Consider the following 24,947-nt stretch of genomic DNA (forward strand, 5'->3'; position numbering starts at 1 on the left):
GCATGTGGTTAGGAATTGATATAGTGGGATGATTAACTTTGGTACTTGCACTATATCATTGTAGTAAAGTATTTTTTATTAATTTTTTTTACGGCACCCTGTTGAGTTATAGCATTGCTGCATTGCTGATTGACATAATGGTGTTACAGTAGTATTTAGTTTAGAAATTTCAATTGTGACATTTATTTTTACTCTGAAAAAAAAAGGATGTTTTTAAAAAATTTAGTGAACCACTCCTCAATCTGTTAGACTCATAACGACCACTGCCTGGAGTAAGCTGTGGGGCTTAAGGCTCAGTTTATGAAGATATTGCTTCCCTCTTGATGGGTATCCTGTACTTCAAAATATACTTAAACAGGTGCAGACTGTATCAGGGGACATTCTTGTTGCACCAACATATTTCTAGTTTGTACATGAATTAATTTTTTTTTCAGACATTTGATAAGATTCTCATCGCAAACAGAGGAGAAATCGCATGTCGTGTCATCCAGACATGTAAACGCTTGGGAATCAAGACTGTAGCTATACACAGTGATGTGGACTCGAGGTCGGTAAGTAACCATGTAAATAATTGGGCATCAACATCACTGCTACTAATTGAGAATATTTTGTCACAGCCTCATCACTACCTGATGTTTTCCTTGTCACTATCTGATGATTTCCTTGTCACACTCTGGTAATTTGCTTGTCCCAGCCTTGTCACTACCTGATGTTTTCCTTGTCACACTCTGGTAATTTGCTTGTCACAGCCTCATCACTACCCTGACCTTTTCATTGTCACAGCCTCATCACTATCTTATGATTTCCTTGTACAGTTTCTTCACTACCTTTTGTTTTTCTTGTCATAGATTGGTCACCTGACACCTGTTGTTTGTTTTTCTTGTCACAACCTTATCACTACCTTATGATTTTCTTGTCATAGATTGGTCACCTGTTGTTTGTTTTCTTGTAACAGTCTTGTCACAAGCTGATAATTTCCTTGTCACTAACTGATGATTTCCTTGCCACAGACTTGTCACAAGCTGATGATTTCCTTGTCACAGCCTTGCCACAAGCTGATGATTTCCTTGTCACAGTCTTGTCACTACCTGATAATTTCCTTGTCACAGCGTTGCCACAAGCTGATGATCTCCCTGCCACAGTCTTGTCACTACCTGATGATTTCCTTGTCACTACCTGATGATTTCCTTGTCACTTCCTGATGATTTACTTGTCACTTCCTGATGATTTACTTGCCACAGTCTTGTCACTACCTGATGATTTCCTTGTCACTATCTGATGATTTCCTTGCCACAGTCTTGTCACAAGCTGATAATTTCCTTGTCACTATCTGATCATTTCTTTGCCACAGTCTTGTCACAAGCTGATAATTTCCTTGTCACTGCCTGATGATTTCCTTGCCACAGTCTTGTCACTACCTGATAATTTCCTTGTCACTATCTGATGATTTCCTTGTCACAGTCTTGTCACAAGCTGATAATTTCCTTGTCACTATCTGATCATTTCCTTGCCACAGTCTTGTCACTACCTGATGATTTCCTTGTCACTTCCTGATGATTTACTTGTTACTTCCTGATGATTTCCTTGCCACAGTCTTGTCACTACCTGATAATGTCCTTGTCACAAGCTGATGATTTCCTTGCCACAGTCTTGTCACTACCTGATAATTTCCTTGTCACTACCTGATGATTTCCTTGTCACAAGCTGATACTTTCCTTGTCACAAGCTGATGATTTCCTTGTCACTACCTGATAATTTCCTTGTCACTACCTGATAATTTCCTTGTCACTACCTGATGATTTCCTTGTCACTACCTGATAATTTCCTTGTCACTACCTGATAATTTCCTTGTCACTACCTGATGATTTCCTTGTCACTTCCTGATGATTTCCTTGTCACTATCTGATGATTTCCTTGCCACAGTCTTGTCACAAGCTGATAATTTCCTTGTCACTGCCTGATGATTTCCTTGTCACTACCTGATGATTTCCTTGTCACTACCTGACCTGATATCTGTGTATGGTGGTTCTTTACAGGTACACACTCTCATGGCTGATGAAGCAGTCAATGTCGGTCCTGCCCCTACCAGCGAGAGTTATCTCAACATGGATGCCATTCTAAAGGCTATCAAAGACACCGGTTCTCAGGCTGTAAGTATACATTATCTATTATCTATGTAAAGTGTGTTTATTTCAAATCTTTGTAAACTTGTATTTTCCTTTTAATTTATTTTTAAAAAACATCTTAAACTTGTATTTTACTTTTATCAAAATATGTTTAAAGATGTAACATCTTAATCTTGTATTTTACTCTAAATCTATTAAAAAAGTACATCTTAAAGTTGCAATTTACTTTAATTTAAGGTCCACCCTGGATATGGGTTTTTGTCAGAAAACACAGTGTTTGCTGCCAAACTTGTAAGTGATTTACAGTCTAACTATAGCCTTACTCTTTATGTTAATGGTTTAACTGGCATAGGTTACACTGGTTAACAATATTGTACATATTGATGTCTAATAATCTATCAACATAATTCTTTGTCACAATGTTATCAATATATGATATGAATTGTACTTTTCTCAATTATTTTATAAAACCAGCATTTATCCTCAAGTAAGCCCCTCATTTGATGTAAAGGTATTAAAGTTTGGGGAGGGTTTATAAGTTATTTGTGAACCACTTTTAACTTACTATTTCAAAATTGATGATTCTGCAAAAATGAATTCGAAGATGGGGTTATTTGTGGGCAGGGCTTATGTTTGTTATGGTAGCTAGTATTTATTGAGTTGTGACTTCTTTTAACATAAAACATTCTTGTTCTGTGTTATGAAGTAGCTATGTTTTATATTTCTTTGTTGCTTTAGGCTGAAATTGGAGTTGAGTTCATTGGACCCAGCAGTGGCTCAATCCATGCTATGGGGGACAAAATTGAGAGCAAGAGAATCGCCACCAAAGCTGGAGTGAATATGATCCCCGGCCACGATGGTGAAGTGGAGGATGTTGATGCCTGTGTCAAATATGCCAATGAAATAGGTATACAATATTATGTTGATGGCAATTTTTATGTCCCTGCCATGAAATCGAGGGGCATATAGTGTTGCCCATGTCCATTCCGTCATGTCTCATCCCATCCCGCCATCCCGTCATGCAGCGTCCCGTCACATCGCATCCCGTCCCGTCACATCCCGACGTGTCTCGTCCCGTCCCGCCATGCGGCATCCCGTCACATTGTGTGTCATCCTGTCCCATCCTGTCACATCCTGCCATATCCCGTCCAGTTGTAACGTAACTAGCTAATCTCAGGAACTTCTGATGCGATCCTCACCAAACTTTGTTTCGGGTGTCAAGTGGCAGAGTAGGCATTTATGTCTTACAGACATTTTCTAGTTTTTTTCACTTTCTAAGGAGATCAAACAAACTATATGATTATCTAGTTTTCAGTTTCCTCCTCAATGATTTTATTCTCAGGTTATCTAACCCAATTTCCATAGAGGTTCCTGTGTGTAGTGTAAATATTTTATTGTTGTGCTAAACAGTTAGCAAAATATTCGGAAGGTGAATTGCAATGTATCACTATATTCAATTGCCTTTGATTTACACTTATTTAACATATAAAACATCATGGGAAAATTCCATATTAAGAATTGAATATGAAAGTTTTCAACCTAGAAAACCTTTGAATCAAATAAGATTAAGGAATATTTGATAGAACTGAAGAAAATTGTATCAAAAACCGGTCTCATAAATGATCATAATTAATCATAAAAAGTTGTTTACATAGATATGGTCTGTTCTGCTTCATTCCCTAGTAAACTGATGTAATGATAAACTTTTCCATGAAAACCTGGCTCCAGCACATTTGATGGAGGCCATTGTCTCTCTGGTTGATACAAGCCATTGTCCCTCTGGTTGATTGAGGCCATTGTCTCCCTGGTTGATTGAGGCCATTGTCCCTCTGGTTGATTGAGGCCATTGTCCCTCTGGTTGATTCAGGCCATTGTCCTTCTGGTTGATTCAGGCCATTGTCTCTGGTTGATTCAGACCATTGTCTCTCTGGTTGATTCAGGCCATTGTCCCTCTGGTTGATTCAGGCCATTGTCTCTGGTTGATTCAGACCATTGTCTCTCTGGTTGATTCAGACCATTGTCCCTCTGGTTGATTCAGGCCATTGTCCCTCTGGTTGATTCAGGTCATTGTCCTTCTGGTTGATTCAGGCCATTGTCCTTCTGGTTGATTCAGGCCATTGTCTCTGGTTGATTCAGACCATTGTCTCTGGTTGATTCAGGCCATTGTCTCTGGTTGATTCAGGCCATTGTCTCTGGTTGATTCAGACCATTGTCTCTGGTTGATTCAGGTCATTGTCCTTCTGGTTGATTCAGGCCATTGTCTCTCTGGTTGATGCAAGCCATTGTCCCTCTGGTTGATTCAGGCCATTGTCCCTCTGGTTGATTCAGGCCATTGTCTCTGGTTGATTCAGACCATTGTCTCTGGTTGATTCAGGCCATTGTCCTTCTGGTTGATTCAGGTCATTGTCCTTCTGGTTGATTCAGGCCATTGTCTCTCTGGTTGATACAAGCCATTGTCCCTCTGGTTGATTGAGGCCATTGTCCCTCTGGTTGATTGAGGCCATTGTCTCTGGTTGATTGAGGCCATTGTCTCTGGTTGATTCAGGTCATTGTCCTTCTGGTTGATTCAGGCCATTGTCTCTCTGGTTGATACAAGCCATTGTCCCTCTGGTTGATTGAGGCCATTGTCTCCCTGGTTGATTGAGGCCATTGTCCCTCTGGTTGATTGAGGCCATTGTCCCTCTGGTTGATTGAGGCCATTGTCTCTGGTTGATTCAGACCATTGTCTCTGGTTGATTCAGGTCATTGTCCTTCTGGTTGATTCAGGCCATTGTCCCTCTGGTTGATACAGGCCATTGTCCCTCTGGTTGATTGAGGTCATTGTCATTCTGGTTGATTGAGGCCATTGTCCCTCTGGTTGATTGAGGCCATTGTCTCCCTGGTTGATTGAGGCCATTGTCTCCCTGGTTGATTGAGGCCATTGTCCTTCTGGTTGATTCAGGCCATTGTCCCTCTGGTTGATTCAGGCCATTGTCTCTGGTTGATTCAGGCCATTGTCCTTCTGGTTGATTCAGGCCATTGTCCTTCTGGTTGATTCAGGTCATTGTCCTTCTGGTTGATTCAGGCCATTGTCCCTCTGGTTGATTCAGGCCATTGTCTCTGGTTGATTCAGGTCATTGTCCTTCTGGTTGATTCAGACCATTGTCTCTGGTTGATTCAGGTCATTGTCCCTCTGGTTGATTCAGGCCATTGTCTCTGGTTGATTCAGGCCATTGTCCCTCTGGTTGATTCAGGCCATTGTCCCTCTGGTTGATTCAGGCCATTGTCCCTCTGGTTGATTCAGGCCATTGTCCTTCTGGTTGATTCAGGCCATTGTCTCTGGTTCTGACATTATGATATGGTGTAGTCAGTATACTGACATTATGATATGGTTTAGTCAGTATACCGACATTATGATATGGTTTAGTCAGTATACCGACATTATGATATGGTTTAGTCAGTATACCAACATTATGATATATGGTTTAGTCAGTATACCGACATTATGATATGGTTTAGTCAGTATACTGACATTATGATATATGGTTTAGTCAGTATACCGACATTATGATATATGGTTTAGTCAGTATACTGACATTATGATATATGGTTTAGTCAGTATACCGACATTATGATATGGTTTAGTCAGTATACTGACATTATGATATGGTTTAGTCAGTATACCGACATTATGATATGGTTTAGTCAGTATACCGACATTATGATATGGTTTAGTCAGTATACCGACATTATGATATGGTTTAGTCAGTATACCGACATTATGATATGGTTTAGTCAGTATACCGACATTATGATATGGTTTAGTCAGTATACCGACATTATGATATGGTTTAGTCAGTATACTGACATTATGATATATGGTTTAGTCAGTATACCGACATTATGATATATAGTTTAGTCAGTATACCGACATTATGATATGGTTTAGTCAGTATACCGACATTATGATATGGTTTAGTCAGTATACCGACATTATGATATATGGTTTAGTCAGTATACCGACATTATGATAATGGTTTAGTCAGTATACCGACATTATGATATGGTTTAGTCAGTATACCGACATTATGATATGGTTTAGTCAGTATACCGACATTATGATATGGTTTAGTCAGTATACCAACATTATGATATGGTTTAGTCAGTATACCAACATTATGATATATGGTTTAGTCAGTATACTGACATTATGATATATGGTTTAGTCAGTATACCGACATTATGATATGGTTTAGTCAGTATACCGACATTATGATATGGTTTAGTCAGTAAACTGCTATGATTGCATTTACCTTGTGATATTTCCAGGGTATCCTGTCATGATAAAGGCCTCAGCTGGTGGTGGTGGAAAAGGTATGAGGATTGCCTGGAATGACCAGGAGGCTAGGTACGTATTAACGAGGGGGTTGGGTGACAGGTAAGTATTAACGAGGGGGCTGGGTGACAGGTACATATTAATGAGGGGGCTGAGTGGCAGGTAAGTATTAATGAGGGGGTTGAGTGGCAGGTAAGTATTAATGAGGAGGTTGGGTGGCAGGTAAGTATTAACGAGGAGGTGTGTAATTATCAGTGAGGAGAGGGAGGGGGTAAGCAGGTGGATAACAGACTGAAGTTTAACTACAATATTTGGTAGTGTAGAGATTGCTGTGGGACCTGAGATAACAACATTAGGTGTATGTGGACCAGCTAGGAGGTAGGCTCAGAGAAAGTTAAAAGGAGAGGAAGTAAATATCTCTAGAATGAATAGGGAAAGTGTAAAGTTATATGAGGAAACTAGAAAATGAGTTAATGTAGCTCTATGAATCTTATTTATTCTTTATTACAGGGATGCTTACCGTCTGAGCAAGCAGGAAGCTACATCCAGCTTCGGGGACGACAGGATGTTGATAGAAAAATTTATAGATAACCCACGTCATATAGAAGTACAGGTAGGTTGTATGTAGTTACACAAAAACTTTGAAATACATAAATGTAGTCAGTAATTCACTTTAAAAAAGATAATAATTTACTCTATGTGGAGAATTAATGCAGGAACACAAACTATTGTTCAAATAAACAACCTTGACCTTCACAGGGGTCCATTATATATGCTAAAGTCTTTAAATGATTTCTCACTAAGCAAGAGATCCAGAGATCTGATGCTGGGCCTTTAGTATGCTACAGTGAATGGCATTGACCCCAAATTCACGGTCACAGGAATCAAATCTGACAAAATACATGTACATGTATATGAAGACTCCACATATGACCACAACTTCTCCTGTAAAATAGTAGTGATGGTCTACACATATCATATGACTACAACTTCTCCCTTAAAGCAGCAGTGATGGTCTACATATTTGACTGCAAATGAGAAACACAATGATGTTAATATGATTGAAATATACCATTTGAAAGTAGACAGATTTACAAAAAAAGTCTGCTGTTATGTATTTCACTGTACTGGAGCATCTGAATTAATTTGAATAATTTAAGGTCAGAGTTTAAGGCAGTGTTATTTAACTTATTTAACTTACCAGAAGAATAAAACTTTGGAGTGCATTTTCCTTTAAAGACATTTTACTTTTGAACATTGAATGAGTATTGCATGTCCTGAACGTATGAACATCAAGATTATTCCAAAGTTTAAATGTTTCGAGAATATTAAACTACCAATAAGGATTTTATTAATGAAGTTAATCTACATCTTGGAAATATGTGTTAATTTAATTGTTATGATTTCTCAAATTTAAATTAAATTGTGAAACTTAAAATAATTTAAAACAAAATTAGTATAAAATGATATCTTGGAATTTTTTTATCCTTGAAAACACCTACCTGTTTATAAATAATTGGATTTACAATCAAAATCATAATAAGCAGAAAAACTATTTTATCTGTTTTGCAATTACAACAGTTATTCTAACTTATACTTATCACTTTGGAGTGGGGTGTAGGAGGGGTCTTTCTGTGGTTAGAAACCAGGGCACAGAATACCTATTGTTAGGTTTATGTATACAGCTGTACCCTTTAATTCGTTGGAGATCCCTAAAGGAGACACAATTTGTGTATAACCTTCCATGCATTGTTTTTCGAGGGAATGACACATGTTACTGTAAACCAACTTCCTTTTGTGGCTGATACCATTCACTTTACCTTTCACAATCCCGAAATTCACGAAAGTTGGTTAAGTATATGATCTCTATGTTTGTGGCTGTACAGGTTCTGTGTGACAAACATGGAAATGCATTATGGCTGAATGAGAGAGAATGTTCAATACAGCGCAGGAACCAAAAGGTCATCGAAGAAGCTCCAAGGTTAGTCCAGTTTGAGTTTTAATTCTTGAGTTTTAATTCTTATCTCTGAGTTTTAATTCTTATCTTTGAACTTAACTGAAGAATCCTGTAAGTATGAACAGTTATAGATTCAGGACAGGGATATATCCATGGTTAAATTGATGAATACCCTATCTTCAAAGAACCAAGTAAGCCACAATCTGCAGCTTGTTCAAAATTGAAATTATTTGTTTAAAAATGAAAACAAACCTCATTTTAAAAACTGTGCTGATATATCGATTTTTCTGTTATGAACAACTGGGATGTAGAAAAAGTCTGTCTGAATGTAGTACTCCTTGTGGATTAACAGAGATGTAGAAAACTGTCAAACTCTTTGAATTAAGATACTGAGTCTGGTACGTTTTGTAGGATTATTGGTACGTAAGAAACATGTCTCCGAGTCCTGTCTGCCATTTTGATTTACATGTTGACTGTCATGTTACAGCACCTTCATTGATCCAGACATGCGCCGAGCTATGGGAGAACAGGCTACACAACTAGCCACAGCTGTGGGCTACACATCCGCAGGTAACAATGATTGGCCTTCAATCGTTAATGATTTATCCCACAGCAAATTTTTCGTTCATTTCATTTAAGGATTTACTCTTTCTTTTGTTGATTTGATGGAATGATGATGACTTGAATTGATATAGAGACAAATTTATGGAACAGCAATGCAGCTCATGTTGAATTATGCAACAATTATTTCTTAAAGAAAAATATGGAAGGATGATAAAAAAGATGTAGCTCAGTGATCTATGGGACAGATATATGTTGTTCCACTCATCAATATCTTTGTTATATAATATTGTTTTTATGCAGTAACGTGTGTTGAATTGCCCCTGATTATAAAGCTCCCTGCTTTGACCATTAATCACACAACCTCTCTGTAACAGGCACAGTGGAGTTCCTCGTCGACTCAAAAAAGAACTTCTACTTCCTGGAGATGAATACACGACTTCAAGTCGAACATCCGATTACGGAATGTATCACAGGGATTGACCTCGTTCACCAGATGATTCGCTCTGCTAAAGGTAAGCACTTACAGTAACTACAGTAACCGTACAGTAACCATACAGTAACCCAGTGACCGTACAGTAACCATACAGTAACCGTGTAGTAACTGTGTAGTAACCCAATGACCACACAGTAACCGTACAGTTACCATACAGTAACCGTACAGTAACCCAGTGACCGTACAGTAACCGTACAGTAACCATGTAGTAACCCAATGACCACACAGTAACCGTACAGTTACCATACAGTAACCGTACAGTAACCGTACAGTAACCATACAGTAACCATACAGTAACCGAACAGTAACCGTGTAGTAACCGAATGACCATACAGTAACCTTACAGTAACTGTGTAGTAACCCAATGACCATACAGTAACCATTTAGTAACCCAATGACCACACAGTAACCGTACAGTAACCATGTAGTAACCCAATGACCATACAGTAACCTTACAGTAACCGTGTAGTAACCCAATGACCACACAGTAACCGTAGAGTAACCATGCAGTAACCCAATGACCATACAGTAACCGTGTAGTAACCCAATGACCATGCAGTAACCATACAGCGACTGTATAAAACCATGCAGTAACTGTACAGTGTTATATGTAGGTGTTTCAGAAATGAGTTCTATGAAAACTTTTTATAAAACCGAAATAACTGGATTTGAGCGGAAAATCTACCAAACATTTACCAACATGTTTTGTTATAGGTCATAAGTTACTCCACAAGCAGTCCGACATCCCGATCGATGGATGGGCGTTCGAGTGCAGAGTTTATGCTGAGGTATATTTGATATGGCAAAGTATCATAAACTAACAATTACCATTTTATAGAAGGTCAAGGAGATTTGTCAGTGTGTATAAGCTTACTCGTACAATGAGGTAGTAACTTGTAATTGGAAAAATTCACTTCTTTGATATATTTGTACTCCTAGAAGAACATCTATTATTACCTGGTAAAAGTAACAAATGTATAGATATTCCACAGGAGAAATGATAAATTCATTTTATATACAGATATAACTCTCTTCTTTGTTGATTCCATTTTCTTTATGTTATCAGGATCCCTACAAAAATTTTGGTATGCCATCTATCGGCAGACTGACAAAGTACATAGAACCAACACATATAGACAAGGTAAGTGTCTGATTGGTCAGATATATATTGATGATAGAACCAACACATATAGACAAGGTAAGTGTCTGATTGGTCGGATATATATTGATGATAGAATCAACACATATAGACAAGGTGTCTGATTGGTCAGTTATATATTGATGATAGAATCAACACATATAGACAAGGTGTCTGATTGGTCAGATATATATTGATGATAGAATCAACACATATAGACAAGGTGTCTGATTGGTCAGATATATATTGATGATAGAATCAACACATATAGACAAGGTGTCTGATTGGTCAGTTATGTATTGATGATAGAATCAACACATATAGACAAGGTGTCTGATTGGTCAGATATATATAAATGATAGAGCCAACACATATAGACAAGGTGTCTGATTGGTCAGATATATATTGATGATAGAATCAACACATATAGACAAGGTGTCCGATTGGTCGGATATATATAAATGATAGAACCAACACATATAGACAAGGTGTCTGATTGGTCAGATATATATTAATGATAGAACCAACACATATAGACAAGGTGTCTGATTGGTCAGATATATATAAATGATAGAACCAACACATATAGACAAGGTGTCTGATTGGTCAGTTATATTAATGATAGAACCAACACATATAGACAAGGTGTCTGATTGGTCAGATATATATAAATGATAGAACCAACACATATAGACAAGGTGTCTGATTGGTCAGATATATATAAATGATAGAACCAACACATATAGACAAGGTGTCTGATTGGTCAGATATATACCTATGATAGAGAGGTCAACAGTTCTTTTTTCAAATCTAATATTTACCTTTTCAAATTGCAGTGAGTGTATTTATACCTCTCACCTTTTAACGTTTTTCATTGGCGAGTTTGTCTCTTTATCAATGCAATGACTCACACTAATAAAAAATTAACCAAAATACCAATAGTTGTAAAGAGAACAAAATACTGTACACTTGTATGCTACTTCAACAACACAAATTAATCAACTACTTCAACACAAATTGGTAAACTATTTCAGCAACACAAATTGATAAACTGCTTCAGGTACTCCAATTGATCAACTTCTTCAACAACACAAACTGATCAACTGCTTCAACACAAATAATGGACAAAATTTACTACAGCAAACATCATTACACAGTGCCAACAGAATCAACACACATTTACATTATATATCTCAACATGAAAACACAACATGACACGACAAAAAATGCCCTCGGGGCCTAAAGAAAAACAGCACCTAAAGAGACAACAAGCAGATAAAATATCACCTTAAGCAGCCATTTTCTCATCCAGGAAATCTCTAAGAGGACAAAAGAAACCTTGACATCTTCAGACAGATATGTATTTTTTGTTGAATTCAGTGTATTGCTATCGAAAAAAAACATTTTTGCAGATTATGGATGCAATAAGCCTTCAGATAATTATGTACTTTCTGCTTTTAATGTTAGATATTTTGTCGTTTCTACAGGTACGATGTGACAGCGGGATTAAGGAAGGAAGTGAGATCAGTGTATATTACGATGCCATGATTTGTAAGGTAAGACTCTAATAGCTTAACATGTCAGAATTCTCATTCATCCTAGGAATGTGATCTTGAGTTATTTGGCTCAGAAATTGGTATGTATTTTAAAAGAGATCAAGTTTGTTAGAAAAATGTCTAGAAACGAGTTGTGCATTGCGAAGTAGAGTAGATATTTCTAATGTTAACTTTACTATGTGTTGCTTGTACAGAGATACTGGAACAACAAGTTGTTTTACATGTACCTTGTCCAAGTCCAAGTGAACAGTTAGTGTACTGACAACTGAGTTTTTCCGTTATTTTTCAGTCAGTGATGTACGTGTTCTGAGTCATTACATAAACATTATTTTTACAGCTGGTGACGTATGGTAAAACACGACAGGAAGCTTTAGATGTGATGGTGAACGCCCTGGACAACTACGTGATAAAGGGTAAAACTGTATATCTATATATTTATTGTTTTGTTTTAATCACATATGACCAACTTCATGAGTAGAGTGAGATAGAAAACAAGACACTGTAAATTATGTCTTCCATCAATCATTGCTACATTGAAGAGAACCATTCAGTTGAAAACACATTTGTAACCTTGAGTTTTTGAGTTTTATGATCAATATAGTCTAACAAATAAACCTGTTCAATTATTATGTTACATGTATTGAATGAATCCGATTTTGAAGTTGTAACAGATGATGTAGATGTGATAAACCTGTGTGATATTGGTTTGTAGGTGTGACACACAATGTTCCCCTTCTGAGAGACATATGTACAGAGGAATCATTCGTTACTGGGGATATTAGCACAGATTATCTTCCCAAGATCTATCCAGATGGCTTTAAAGGTAAATACTAATTACCTTCCCAAGATCTACCCAGGTGGCTGTACAGGTAAATACTAATTACCTCCACAAGATCTACCCAGGTGGCTGTACAGGTAAATACTAATTACCTCCACAAGATCTACCCAGGTGGCTGAATAGGTAAATACTAATTACCTCCACAAGATCTACCCAGGTGGCTGTACAGGTAAATACTAATTACCTCCACAAGATCTACCCAGGTGGCTGTACAGGTAAATACTAATTACCAGCCCAAGATCTACCCAGATGGCTTTAAAGGTAAGTCCTAATTACCTCCCCAAGATCTACCCAGATGGCTGTACAGGTAAGTCCTAATTACCTTCCCAAGATCTACCCAGGTGGCTGTACAGGTAAGTCCTAATTACCTCCCCAAGATCTACCCAGATGACTTTAAAGGTAAATACTAATTACCTTCCCAAGATCTATCCAGATGACTTTAAAGGTAAATAATAATTACCTTCCCAAGATCTATCCAGATGACTTTAAAGGTAAATACTAATTACCTCCCCAAGATCTACCCAGATTGCTTTACAGGTAAGTCCTAATTACCTCCACAAGATCTATACCCAGGTGGCTGTACAGGTAAGTCCTAATTACCTCCCCAAGATCTACCCAGATGACTTTAAAGGTAAATACTAATTACCTCCCCAAGATCTACCCAGATTGCTTTACAGGTAAATACTAATTACCTCCACAAGATCTATCCAGATTGCTTTACAGGTAAGTCCTAATTACCTCCCCAAGATCTACCCAGATGACTTTAAAGGTAAGTCCTAATTACCTCCCCAAGATCTACCCAGATTGCTTTACAGGTAAGTCCTAATTACCTCCACAAGATCTATCCAGATTGCTTTACAGGTAAGTCCTAATTACCTCCCCAAGATCTACCCAGGTGACTTTAAAGGTAAGTCCTAATTACCTCCCCAAGATCTACCCAGATGACTTTAAAGGTAAGTCCTAATTACCTCCCCAAGATCTACCCAGATTGCTTTACAGGTAAGTCCTAATTACCTCCACAAGATCTATCCAGATTGCTTTACAGGTAAGTCCTAAGTACCTCCCCAAGATCTACCCAGATGACTTTAAAGGTAAATACTAATTACCTCCCCAAGATCTACCCAGATTGCTTTACAGGTAAGTCCTAATTACCTCCACAAGATCTATCCAGATTGCTTTACAGGTAAGTCCTAATTACCTCCCCAAGATCTACCCAGATGACTTTAAAGGTAAGTCCTAATTACCTCCCCAAGATCTACCCAGATGACTTTAAAGGTAAATACTAATTACCTCCCCAAGATCTACCCAGATTGCTTTACAGGTAAGTCCTAATTACCTCCACAAGATCTATCCAGATTGCTTTACAGGTAAGTCCTAATTACCTCCCCAAGATCTACCCAGATGACTTTAAAGGTAAGTCCTAATTACCTCCCCAAGATCTACCCAGATTGCTTTACAGGTAAGTCCTAATTACCTCCACAAGATCTATACCCAGGTGGCTGTACAGGTAAGTCCTAATTACCTCCCCAAGATCTACCCAGATGACTTTAAAGGTAAATACTAATTACCTCCCCAAGATCTACCCAGGTGGCTGTACAGGTAAGTCCTAATTACCTCCCCAAGATCTACCCAGGTGGCTGTACAGGTAAGTCCTAATTACCTCCACAAGATCTACCCAGATTGCTTTACAGGTAAGTCCTAATTACCATCCCAATATCTACCCAGATGACTTTAAAGGTAAATACTAATTACCTTCCCAAGATCTATCCAGATGACTTTAAAGGTAAATAATAATTACCTTCCCAAGATCTATCCAGATGACTTTAAAGGTAAATACTAATTACCTCCCCAAGATCTACCCAGATTGCTTTACAGGTAAGTCCTAATTACCTCCACAAGATCTATACCCAGGTGGCTGTACAGGTAAGTCCTAATTACCTCCCCAAGATCTACCCAGATGACTTTAAAGGTAAATACTAATTACCTCCCCAAGATCTACCCAGATTGCTTTACAGGTAAGTCCTAATTACCTCCACAAGATCTATCCAGATTGCTTTACAGGTAAGTCCTAATTACCTCCCCAAGATCTACCCAGATGACTTTAAAGGTAAGTCCTAATTACCTCCCCAAGATCTACCCAGATTGCTTTACAGGTAAGTCCTAATTACCTCCACAAGATCTATCCAGATTGCTTTACAGGTAAGTCCTAATTACCTCCCCAAGATCTACCCAGATGACTTTAAAGGTAAGTCCTAATTACCTCCCCAAGATCTACCCAGATGACTTTAAAGGTAAGTCCTAATTACCTCCCCAAGATCTACCCAGATTGCTTTACAGGTAAGTCCTAATTACCTCCACAAGATCTATCCAGATTGCTTTACAGGTAAGTCCTAAGTACCTCCCCAAGATCTACCCAGATGACTTTAAAGGTAAATACTAATTACCTCCCCAAGATCTACCCAGTTTGCTTTACAGGTAAGTCCTAATTACCTCCACAAGATCTATCCAGATTGCTTTACAGGTAAGTCCTAATTACCTCCCCAAGATCTACCCAGATGACTTTAAAGGTAAGTCCTAATTACCTCCCCAAGATCTACCCAGATGACTTTAAAGGTAAATACTAATTACCTCCCCAAGATCTACCCAGATTGCTTTACAGGTAAGTCCTAATTACCTCCACAAGATCTACCCAGATTGCTTTACAGGTAAGTCCTAATTACCTCCCCAAGATCTACCCAGATGACTTTAAAGGTAAGTCCTAATTACCTCCCCAAGATCTACCCAGATTGCTTTACAGGTAAGTCCTAATTACCTCCACAAGATCTATACCCAGGTGGCTGTACAGGTAAGTCCTAATTACCTCCCCAAGATCTACCCAGATGACTTTAAAGGTAAATACTAATTACCTCCCCAAGATCTACCCAGGTGGCTGTACAGGTAAGTCCTAATTACCTCCCCAAGATCTACCCAGGTGGCTGTACAGGTAAGTCCTAATTACCTCCACAAGATCTACCCAGATTGCTTTACAGGTAAGTCCTAATTACCATCCCAATATCTATCCAGATGGCTTTACAGGTAAGTCCTAATTACCAGCCCAAGATCTATCCAGATGGCTTTACAGGTAAGTCCTAATTAACTTCTGAAGATCTACCAGGTTGACTTTACAGAAAGTATTAATCACCATCCCAAGATCTACCTGTATGCTTTTCTAGCTCAGTAACATCTATTTTCAAAGAATAACTTAACCTCAAAACTAGGTACAATAAGAGTCAAGGTTACCACAATTATTAATGTATTTTTATGTATTGACATTCCAGTAAATTGTTTATAGTACATTCTCTATCTCTTTAAACAGGGAAGCAGTTAAGTACCACGGAAAACAATAACCTTGCTGCCATGGCAACCATCCTCTTCATCAGAGACCAAATTTTATCTCGCAACTTCTTCAACCAGAACAGGTACTAGGACAATTCTAAGTGACAGTATAGATACAATGAATAAAAATCTAATATAAGTGAAAACCAGGTAAGACAATATCATTGTAGTTGTATTGTAAGATGTCTGCAGTTTACTATTTTGGTATGTCTTCGTACATAATCATGTAATCCATATTTCATTATTTCATAAATGGCGACTCTGGTCTAACTGGTCCAACCATTTGTATTGCGATAAGTGAAAACAGACTTGGTTCTACAATCCAATATTATTTAAAGGTGTTTGATTTGATAAAAAAAAAAAAATCTGTAGATTTGGTAAGGTAACTTACAGACTTTCAATACTGTACTGGTAGTAAGGTCATAGGCTGAACAAATCCATTTTTCATAAACACAGCTTTTGAATACTAAGATCCTTCGAACAGGTAAAAATCATCAAAATTTTTATAGATTTTGAGAATTGATTGTCATGAAATTCATGCAATTTATTAGTAGTCATGTCCTTTAAAACTATTGTTTACATTTTTATGAAGTTTAGAGATTAAACATGCCCTTCATACTTTGTAGAATGGGTATGTCACATTTTTATGAAGTTTACAGATTAAACATGCCCTTCATACTTTGTAGAATGGGTATGTCACATTTTTATGAAGTTTAGAGATTAAACATGCCCTTCATACTTTGTAGAATGGGTATGTCACATTTTTATGAAGTTTAGAGATTAAACATGCCCTTCATACTTTGTAGAATGGGTATGTCACATTTTTATGAAGTTTAGAGATTAAACATGCCCTTCATACTTTGTAGAATGGGTATGTCACATTTTTATGAAGTTTAGAGATTAAACATGCCCTTCATACTTTGTAGAATGGGTATGTCGCATTTTTATGAAGTTTAGCGATTAAACATGCCCTTCATACTTTGTAGAATGGGTATGTCACATTTTTATGAAGTTTAGAGATTAAACATGCCCTTCATACTTTGTAGAATGGGTATGTCACATTTTTATGAAGTTTAGAGATTAAACATGCCCTTCATACTTTGTAGAATGGGTATGTCACATTTTTATGAAGTTTAGAGATTAAACATGCCCTTCATCTTTTGTAGAATGGGTATGTCACATTTTTATGAAGTTTAGAGATTAAACATGCCCTTTATACTTTGTAGAATGGGTATGTCACATTTTTATGAAGTTTAGAGATTAAACATGTCCTTTATACTTTGTAGAATGCTCACGTCAGGTGACATACCCACAGTATGGTCACTCAGCGTCCAGATTGGTGGTCAGTCTGTCCCAGTTTCAGCTTCATGTGGTGGTGGCTATGTTACGGTATGTTATACAGGGATTTTTATAAATCTGAAGGAAAATGCCTGGAACATAGTGAAGTCATGACTTGTCTAAGTTTGAAAGTTTACGTACTTGTGTTACAATATCCTTGTACCAGGGACGTCTTGGTTTGGTAGTCCACAGGCATCAACTTCTGGTTAGTATTTACAGAAAATCGTAGGAGTAGGGACTGATATTTTTTTCTGTTAATACTAACCACTAAACAGACACCTGTGGGTAGTCCATGTTTCTGTTTTTCAACTTTCAAGTTTCTTCCCAAGGAAAACTGTGTTTGTTTATTAAATAAGATATAAATGTTATAGATATATTATTAAAATGTCACTGTTTTTAAATATTGGGAAATGATGATTATACATTTTTTGTGAGATTTGGTAAAATAAACATGCTTATCTCCCTTGAAATGATAACGAGTAAATATCTAGATTTGTGATATCTCTCCTTGACATCGTGTATACTGACAAGTCCTGACTAATTCCTGTTTCTTTACCAGGTCGACTGTGGTGGAAAGACAATGTCTATACTTGACAATCTTGACTTCTCCTCCCCTCTACTGGAAGTCATTATCGATGACCAACCATCAGTGATTCAGGTAGAGATAATAGAATCATTCGTCTCTCTGTTATATTGGCAGAAATCTCAATCTGTGGAGAAGAAAGAACAATGCTGAGGTAGTTTCAGGCTAAACCTATAGCTACAGTCTAAGAGTTTTGTGTATATTTTGGTACCACACACTGAATTTGCTACCTTTACACAAAAATTTACAGTTTCAATATTGTAGAGTTACAGTTTCAATATTGTAGAGTTATGTCAACAAACCCAACAGCTGTCAACACACCCACATAGTTATAGTGACGATGGCCATATTGTAGACTTATGGCAACAAACCTAACAGCTGTCAACACACCCACACAGTTATAGTGACGATGGCCATGTTGTACAGTTATGTCAACACACCTTCACAGTTGTAGTGAGAGTGGCCATATTGTACAGTTATGTCAACACAACTTCACAGTTGTAGCGACGATGGCCATATTGTACAGTTATGTCAACACACCTTCACAGTTGTAGTGAGGGTGGCCTATTTGTACAGTTATGTCAACACACCCAAACAGTTGTAGTGAGGGTGGCCACATTGTACAGTTACGTCAACACACCCAAACAGTTGTAGTGAGGGTGGCCACATTGTACAGTTACGTCAACACACCCAAACAGTTGTAGTGAGGGTGGCCACATTGTACAGTTACGTCAACACACCCAAACAGTTGTAGTGAGGAAGGCCACATTGTACAGTTATGTCAACACACCCAAACAGTTGTAGTGAGGGTGGCCACATTGTACAGTTATGTCAACACACCCAAACAGTTGTAGTGAGGGTGGCCAGATTGTACAGTTTTGTCAACACACCTTCACAGTTGTAGTGACGATGGCCATATTGTACAGTTATGTCAACACATCCCCCACTAGTGTGGGTGGTCAGAAATTTGTTTATATGGAGTGCGATTAACGTACCATGTTGATCTGATTATGGTATACAGAAGTTATTTTGATACTGTTTTAAAGGTCAGACTTGTTTTTTGAACAGTTAACCCAAAGACTTGGAGCTGGAAAATACAGACTTCGCTACCTTGGCACTGTGGTAAGTGTTGTGTACCATGTACAGTCTAACCTTGAAATGTCTTTGACCCATTGCACAACCAACCTGAAAATATTCCAATTTAAACTAAGACATTTATTTCATCCCCATACTTTTTTCTTTGAAAACTCAAATTCTAAACCAATTGTAGTGGCTATTACAGTTTTAACAACCTATGAGCTTGGTTGTAGTTCCCAGTAACAGTGATGGATGCGTTTGCCAGCGAGATGATGAAGTATATGCCTGAGAGGATACCGGAGGATCTCCCCACCATGGTCAATGCCCCTATGCCTGGGGTCATCAAGAGCATTGCTGTGGAGGTTGGCCAACAGGTAGGCCGATTGTACAGTAGGTTCAGGATTGAGTGTACGGGCCACTTTATCAGTTATAGATCTATCAATTGTCTCTGTAGGTCTGGTCTGAGTCAGGTCAGTTTTACTCGACATCTCAGCAATGCTTTCTATAGAAATAATCCCTAAAAGTATGATCTATAGAAATGCTGACTTGTCTGTGATCACTGTAGTTATATGAGTTACATTAAAAGTCACTATGGTGTAATTGTAGCATTAATAAATGTTAAATGTTGAAAACAATCATTATTTAATGCTGTTGACAGAAGTTCACACAAGCATAGGGAAGTGTTGTATTATCACCTTGTTTGATAATTGGGTTGTATGATAAATTCTTATCTACTTTTCACCAAGACAGTAAATCAAATTTGTTTCATATTTGGTGTTTTATTTAAAAGATTGGTGAGGGCCAGGAGGTATGTGTGCTAGAAGCCATGAAGATGCAGAATAGTCTGGTTGCCGGGGTAACCGGTAAGGTAAGTGATGTAAATTGTAATGCAGTTTCTTCCTGCAGTTTCCTCCTTATAAGGCTGGTAGTATTCTGTAAATGTAGGATTCACTCATTGCTGAAACCAGAGAGCCAGATATGTGTTGAAATGTATAACTATTTAAAAGAAAGCACGTTAATTAAGAGCTGTTCCAGTAAAATATCTACCCGACTGGAGGACTACAGGTTTGTCAAACAGGGACCACCCTTAGAAGTGATATTACAGTGTCATGTGATACATTCCTACTGTTCCCACCATTTAGAGATTTTCTTTACTTCTGTAGTCCATATTATGTTAATTTTAATGGCCCTAAATATCATTTAAACTGAGAATATGATCAGTACAAACATGCATTTCAATAGAAAACTTTTAAGCTCAATATTTGAACATTGGTGTGATGTTGTGATTTCCTTCCACAGGTTAAGAAGATTTTCTTCCAGCAGGGAGCCACCGTAGACGAGGGCGATCTGATTGTTGAACTTGAGGAGGAATCCACAAAATAAATGTCTGATAAATTTCATCTCAGGAATGGAAACTAAATAACAATGCAGCTTAATTTATTGATCATAAGGAAGACAACAGTAATGATTGAATGTGGAGAATGTAGTTTGTTATTTAGAAAATATGTGAGTCGTAAATTGCTTCTTTCATTAGATTCATTGATGATATTTTTAGATAGAATTAAACATCTGTTAAAAAGTTAAATCTTGTAACAATGGATGGAATTTAGATAAACAGCTATTGTTATGTCTATTGATATTGACATATTTTAGTTGTTGCGGTAGTTTTTACCAGACAGAGATTAGAAACTGATTGGTATACTCTTGTTAATACAATACATATACTGTAGATCAGCTAGTTACTGGTTTACAGACTACATGACTCTGCCTATAATTGCTAAGACTCGTCTCACCAACCATGGTCAGTGTTCTGTAGGCTTTAGTTAGTTATGGTTTACAGCCTACATGACTCTGACCAAAACTACTAGGACTCGTCTCATCAACTATGGTCAGTGTTCTTTAGCGGTGTATGCTGTGTACATGACATTATCAGTCCATGTATAAGATGAGTAGAAAAATTCCAACATCAGAAATAAAAGTTTTGAATATTTTTTAATTGTGTATTCTGTATATCATATAATAGATAACTTGTTAGGCTTTACTCTAGTGAACCAAATTAAATGATATGTAATTTTGGTGAGAGCAGAAATGTTTTTGATGATCTACATTTTAACATATACTGTGACTGTTTTAAACAATGTTTGATGCATGTTTTGCTACCGGTGTATATACTCCAGTGGTACTGTACTTCTAAATAAAGTTGATGTACATATCGAAAATTAACGTACATATCGTATAGTTAGCGTACATATCGTATAGTTAACGTACATATCGTATAGTTAACGTACATATCGTATAGTTAACGTACATATCGTATAGTTAACATACATATCGTATAGTTAACGTACATATCATATAGTTAATGTACATATCGTATAGTTAACGTACATATCGTATAGTTAACATACATATTGCATAGTTAACGTACATATCGTATAGTTAACGTACATATCGTATAGTTAACATACATATCGTATAGTTAATGTACATATCGTATAGTTAATGTACATATCGATCGTCAACATACATGTCCATACTAAAAGGAGTGAAGAATTCATGCTTTTAAGTCATACATGTACAGACAATGCACTTGTGTATTTTAGTTATAGAAAGGTTTGTGAAGAAAAATATATCTCTCAAAAAGGATAGGCGGGACCATGAATATACCATGATAAATGGGAACTTTATATATAGGCGTGAATGTCCTAGATACAAATAAAAAAAACTAGTGTGGTCATGATCACCATAATGAATTGGGGTTAAAATATTTGTAACCCTGGTGTTAAACACGCAGGGATGACAATATTTCAAAATATTGTCTGCTTTAATTGATATTACTATGTTTTAAAAAAAATTGTGTAATGAAAAATATGTGAGACTTTCTTTTACCCTGAATTTTACATGAGAAATACAATTGTTAGGTAATTATTAGTATAATAATAATGAGTTGGTGGACAACAAAGGTCAATATCTCCTTAATTACTATCATGATGGTGAAAACAAAACATTTTCTTTAATTCATGTATTTATCTTGAGAGATGTTTCTCTGAAAAATGGATGTATGTTTTTCATGTGAATATCAAAGGTCCTTTGTTTTAACAATTGTAGACTTAATGGTTATTTTTGATTAGTAAATATTTTTTGTATTGAAACTCTCCTTATGTCTAATATTAGTGTTATGGAATTAAATGGCAAACATTTTAAGAACTATTTTATACATGTATTCTTGACAATTTCAATTTATCATTTTGTGTGTCAAAATCTCCAGTTTTTGTAAGACTGTATAGATCTATTCCCATTATAATGGGAAAGTGGCATGTAATTTATAATGTTTCACAAACATTTCTCTTGTTTTTGGGAAGCTGGCAACGGAACATGTTATAAAGTAAAAAAAAAAAAAAAGGCAACAACAACAAAAACACAAACAAACATTCCATAGCAAGTATTACTTATCTGCCTAACAACAGGTAAAATATTTACGAAAAAATTGTTTACCAAAAATGGTTTACCAAAGTTACTTATTTTGAATTAAAACATTACACTTACATTATGCACTAGGACTGGGAGAGATTTGATTGGACGAAAAATCATGTCACTTTGATTTTTGATGCCATGCTTCCATTGAAATTGCTTACAATATAGAACCAGGGCCTTTATACTATTGTGTATGGATTTCCTAATGTAATGTGAAGTATTTGATGGAAGGGGCATCATTGACGTGTGATGGCTGGTTAATTTCAAATATCTTTATACCATTTACCATAGATTGAAACATGATTACCAACCAAAAATTATTGAGGAGCAATCTCCTCCCCTCCAACCTCACCCCACCCACCCATCATCCAAATCAACCCACTAAACTGTATCTCCTGATATTTATTTCTGAACCAGATGTGACTGAAACTGTTTTTTAAGTTGTTGAATCCGTATGGACACAATAGGTGTTACTTTTGTGAGTAACTATGTACTAGTTTGTATGTGAACAATGCCAGTGCTGTGTCAGGTTTTCAAATAGTGTTTTATGTAGGTAAACAACTTCAGTTCTGTGTCAGATGTAAAATAGTGTGTTTTATGTATGTGAACAATGCCAGTGCTGTGTCAGGTGTACAAAAAGTGTGTTTTAAGAATGATTTATATATTAATCTTTTATATTTTCTCTTATAAATGTGGTGACATGGACCTTACAAGTGTTAGTCAGAATCATGTAGATGTGGAGGTTTGTAATTGGCAAGCACCATTTTGTAAGATTCTTGCCTTATTTGAATGTGATACAAGAACGAATAAATGTGCTGAAACAGTACTGACTTTTGTCAGATATTTGTATAATTCAAATTGTGAGGAAGCTTGCAGCTAACCCCAGCAAGAGGGAATGCTAATGTGATATTTCTTCATGATAAAGAACTTTTCACTTGGCGGAACTATTGCTGGTACTTCCATCGTCCCTAGACTGTTAAACAAAGAACATGTGATATTTGACTGAATTCTTGTGTGGTGTATATACAATTATCACTCTTTTTTTTGTGGTGGAATAAAATACTTTGAATTATCTGAAGATTTTTGTTTGATTTTCAAAAGAAAACAGAGCTGCAAATCAAATGCCAAGCTCTTGATCTTTGTGAACTTTGACAGTAGGTCAAGGTTATTGAAGAGAATGCAGTTGACATCCCTTTATTCTAAGGAGCCATAGAGAAACAAATTATTATATTGACTGTATCTGGTGGATCTTAAAAACAATTTATACAGAATTGATCCCTATGACGTCCAAAGTGGTCCCATTTTATTCATTCAAATGCCCTTGAGATTTCTGCACTCCATGGATTTGACCAAGGTGACCTTGAGGTTTGAACATGATCATTCATTTGGACCACAGGCCTCCGCTTCTGGTTAGTATTTCAACAAGGTGTACACTTGAAAAGTCAGAATTAAACAGAAGCAGATGTATGTGTTTGGACCTACTTTATACCTGACCTCTGTATTTGACCTCTCTGTGACATTGAATGTGGATCAATGTCGTTCACATATTACGTCAATCCTTCCTCCATTAGATTCCTATGACCTTAAAGGTTATTTTTATTCATTTGGACATATCAACTACATACATTTAATTATCAGGCACTTATGCCTCAGTTTTTAAAACACAAAATTCTTCACACATTTGACCCCTGTGAAGTGAAAAAGCCAATTTCGTTCATTTCAACAAACACAGTTTAAAAATTCCCTCTTGAGCTTTCACTTCAACAAAGTTACAACCCTTCTCTGTATATACTAATATGTAAAGGTTATGACCTTGACCTCTTGTTAATTCAGAAAGTGTTCTTAGGGTACGATAGTAACGTTACATTGCACATAAATATGTATGTTTCATGAATATTCAAAACCGGGTAATTGAAGACTAACTTATGTAATAGGCCTTAGACCCATAGTGATATGGAGTAAATATCTTAAACCAAGGTTTCTTAATGATAATTTGACGTGAATTTTTAACATCTTTGACCTACATGACCTTAGAATGAGGTTAAGGTCAATCTTTTAACTTTTTATTACAGTTCAATATCGCATGCTGAAGATCGAGCCCTGTGGACTTTCA

The 24,947-nt window shown here is 36.8% G+C and overlaps 1 protein-coding gene across 1 annotated transcript in view; it reads left to right on the plus strand.

Annotated features, from left to right (window-relative positions):
* LOC117342133 (propionyl-CoA carboxylase alpha chain, mitochondrial-like) overlaps positions 1 to 23,908 on the plus strand; it is a 32,099-nt gene extending 8,191 nt beyond the window's left edge. Inside the window, exons 3-23 of the mRNA XM_033904143.1 lie at positions 435 to 551; positions 2,037 to 2,150; positions 2,364 to 2,417; positions 2,865 to 3,033; positions 6,435 to 6,513; positions 6,952 to 7,054; positions 8,328 to 8,422; positions 8,886 to 8,968; positions 9,337 to 9,474; positions 10,170 to 10,243; positions 10,522 to 10,596; positions 12,081 to 12,149; positions 12,487 to 12,562; positions 12,862 to 12,972; positions 16,343 to 16,445; positions 17,649 to 17,751; positions 18,260 to 18,358; positions 19,352 to 19,405; positions 19,594 to 19,734; positions 20,151 to 20,228; positions 20,660 to 23,908. Of these exons, the coding sequence (XP_033760034.1) occupies positions 435 to 551; positions 2,037 to 2,150; positions 2,364 to 2,417; positions 2,865 to 3,033; positions 6,435 to 6,513; positions 6,952 to 7,054; positions 8,328 to 8,422; positions 8,886 to 8,968; positions 9,337 to 9,474; positions 10,170 to 10,243; positions 10,522 to 10,596; positions 12,081 to 12,149; positions 12,487 to 12,562; positions 12,862 to 12,972; positions 16,343 to 16,445; positions 17,649 to 17,751; positions 18,260 to 18,358; positions 19,352 to 19,405; positions 19,594 to 19,734; positions 20,151 to 20,228; positions 20,660 to 20,743 (2,019 nt within the window). The 3' untranslated portion in view covers positions 20,744 to 23,908. The remainder of the gene's footprint in view (positions 1 to 434; positions 552 to 2,036; positions 2,151 to 2,363; positions 2,418 to 2,864; positions 3,034 to 6,434; positions 6,514 to 6,951; positions 7,055 to 8,327; positions 8,423 to 8,885; positions 8,969 to 9,336; positions 9,475 to 10,169; positions 10,244 to 10,521; positions 10,597 to 12,080; positions 12,150 to 12,486; positions 12,563 to 12,861; positions 12,973 to 16,342; positions 16,446 to 17,648; positions 17,752 to 18,259; positions 18,359 to 19,351; positions 19,406 to 19,593; positions 19,735 to 20,150; positions 20,229 to 20,659) is intronic.
* The last annotated feature ends 1,039 nt before the right edge of the window (positions 23,909 to 24,947 follow it).

The sequence above is a fragment of the Pecten maximus genome, chromosome 14 (assembly GCF_902652985.1).
Source record: "Pecten maximus chromosome 14, xPecMax1.1, whole genome shotgun sequence".
Taxonomy (NCBI): domain Eukaryota; kingdom Metazoa; phylum Mollusca; class Bivalvia; order Pectinida; family Pectinidae; genus Pecten; species Pecten maximus.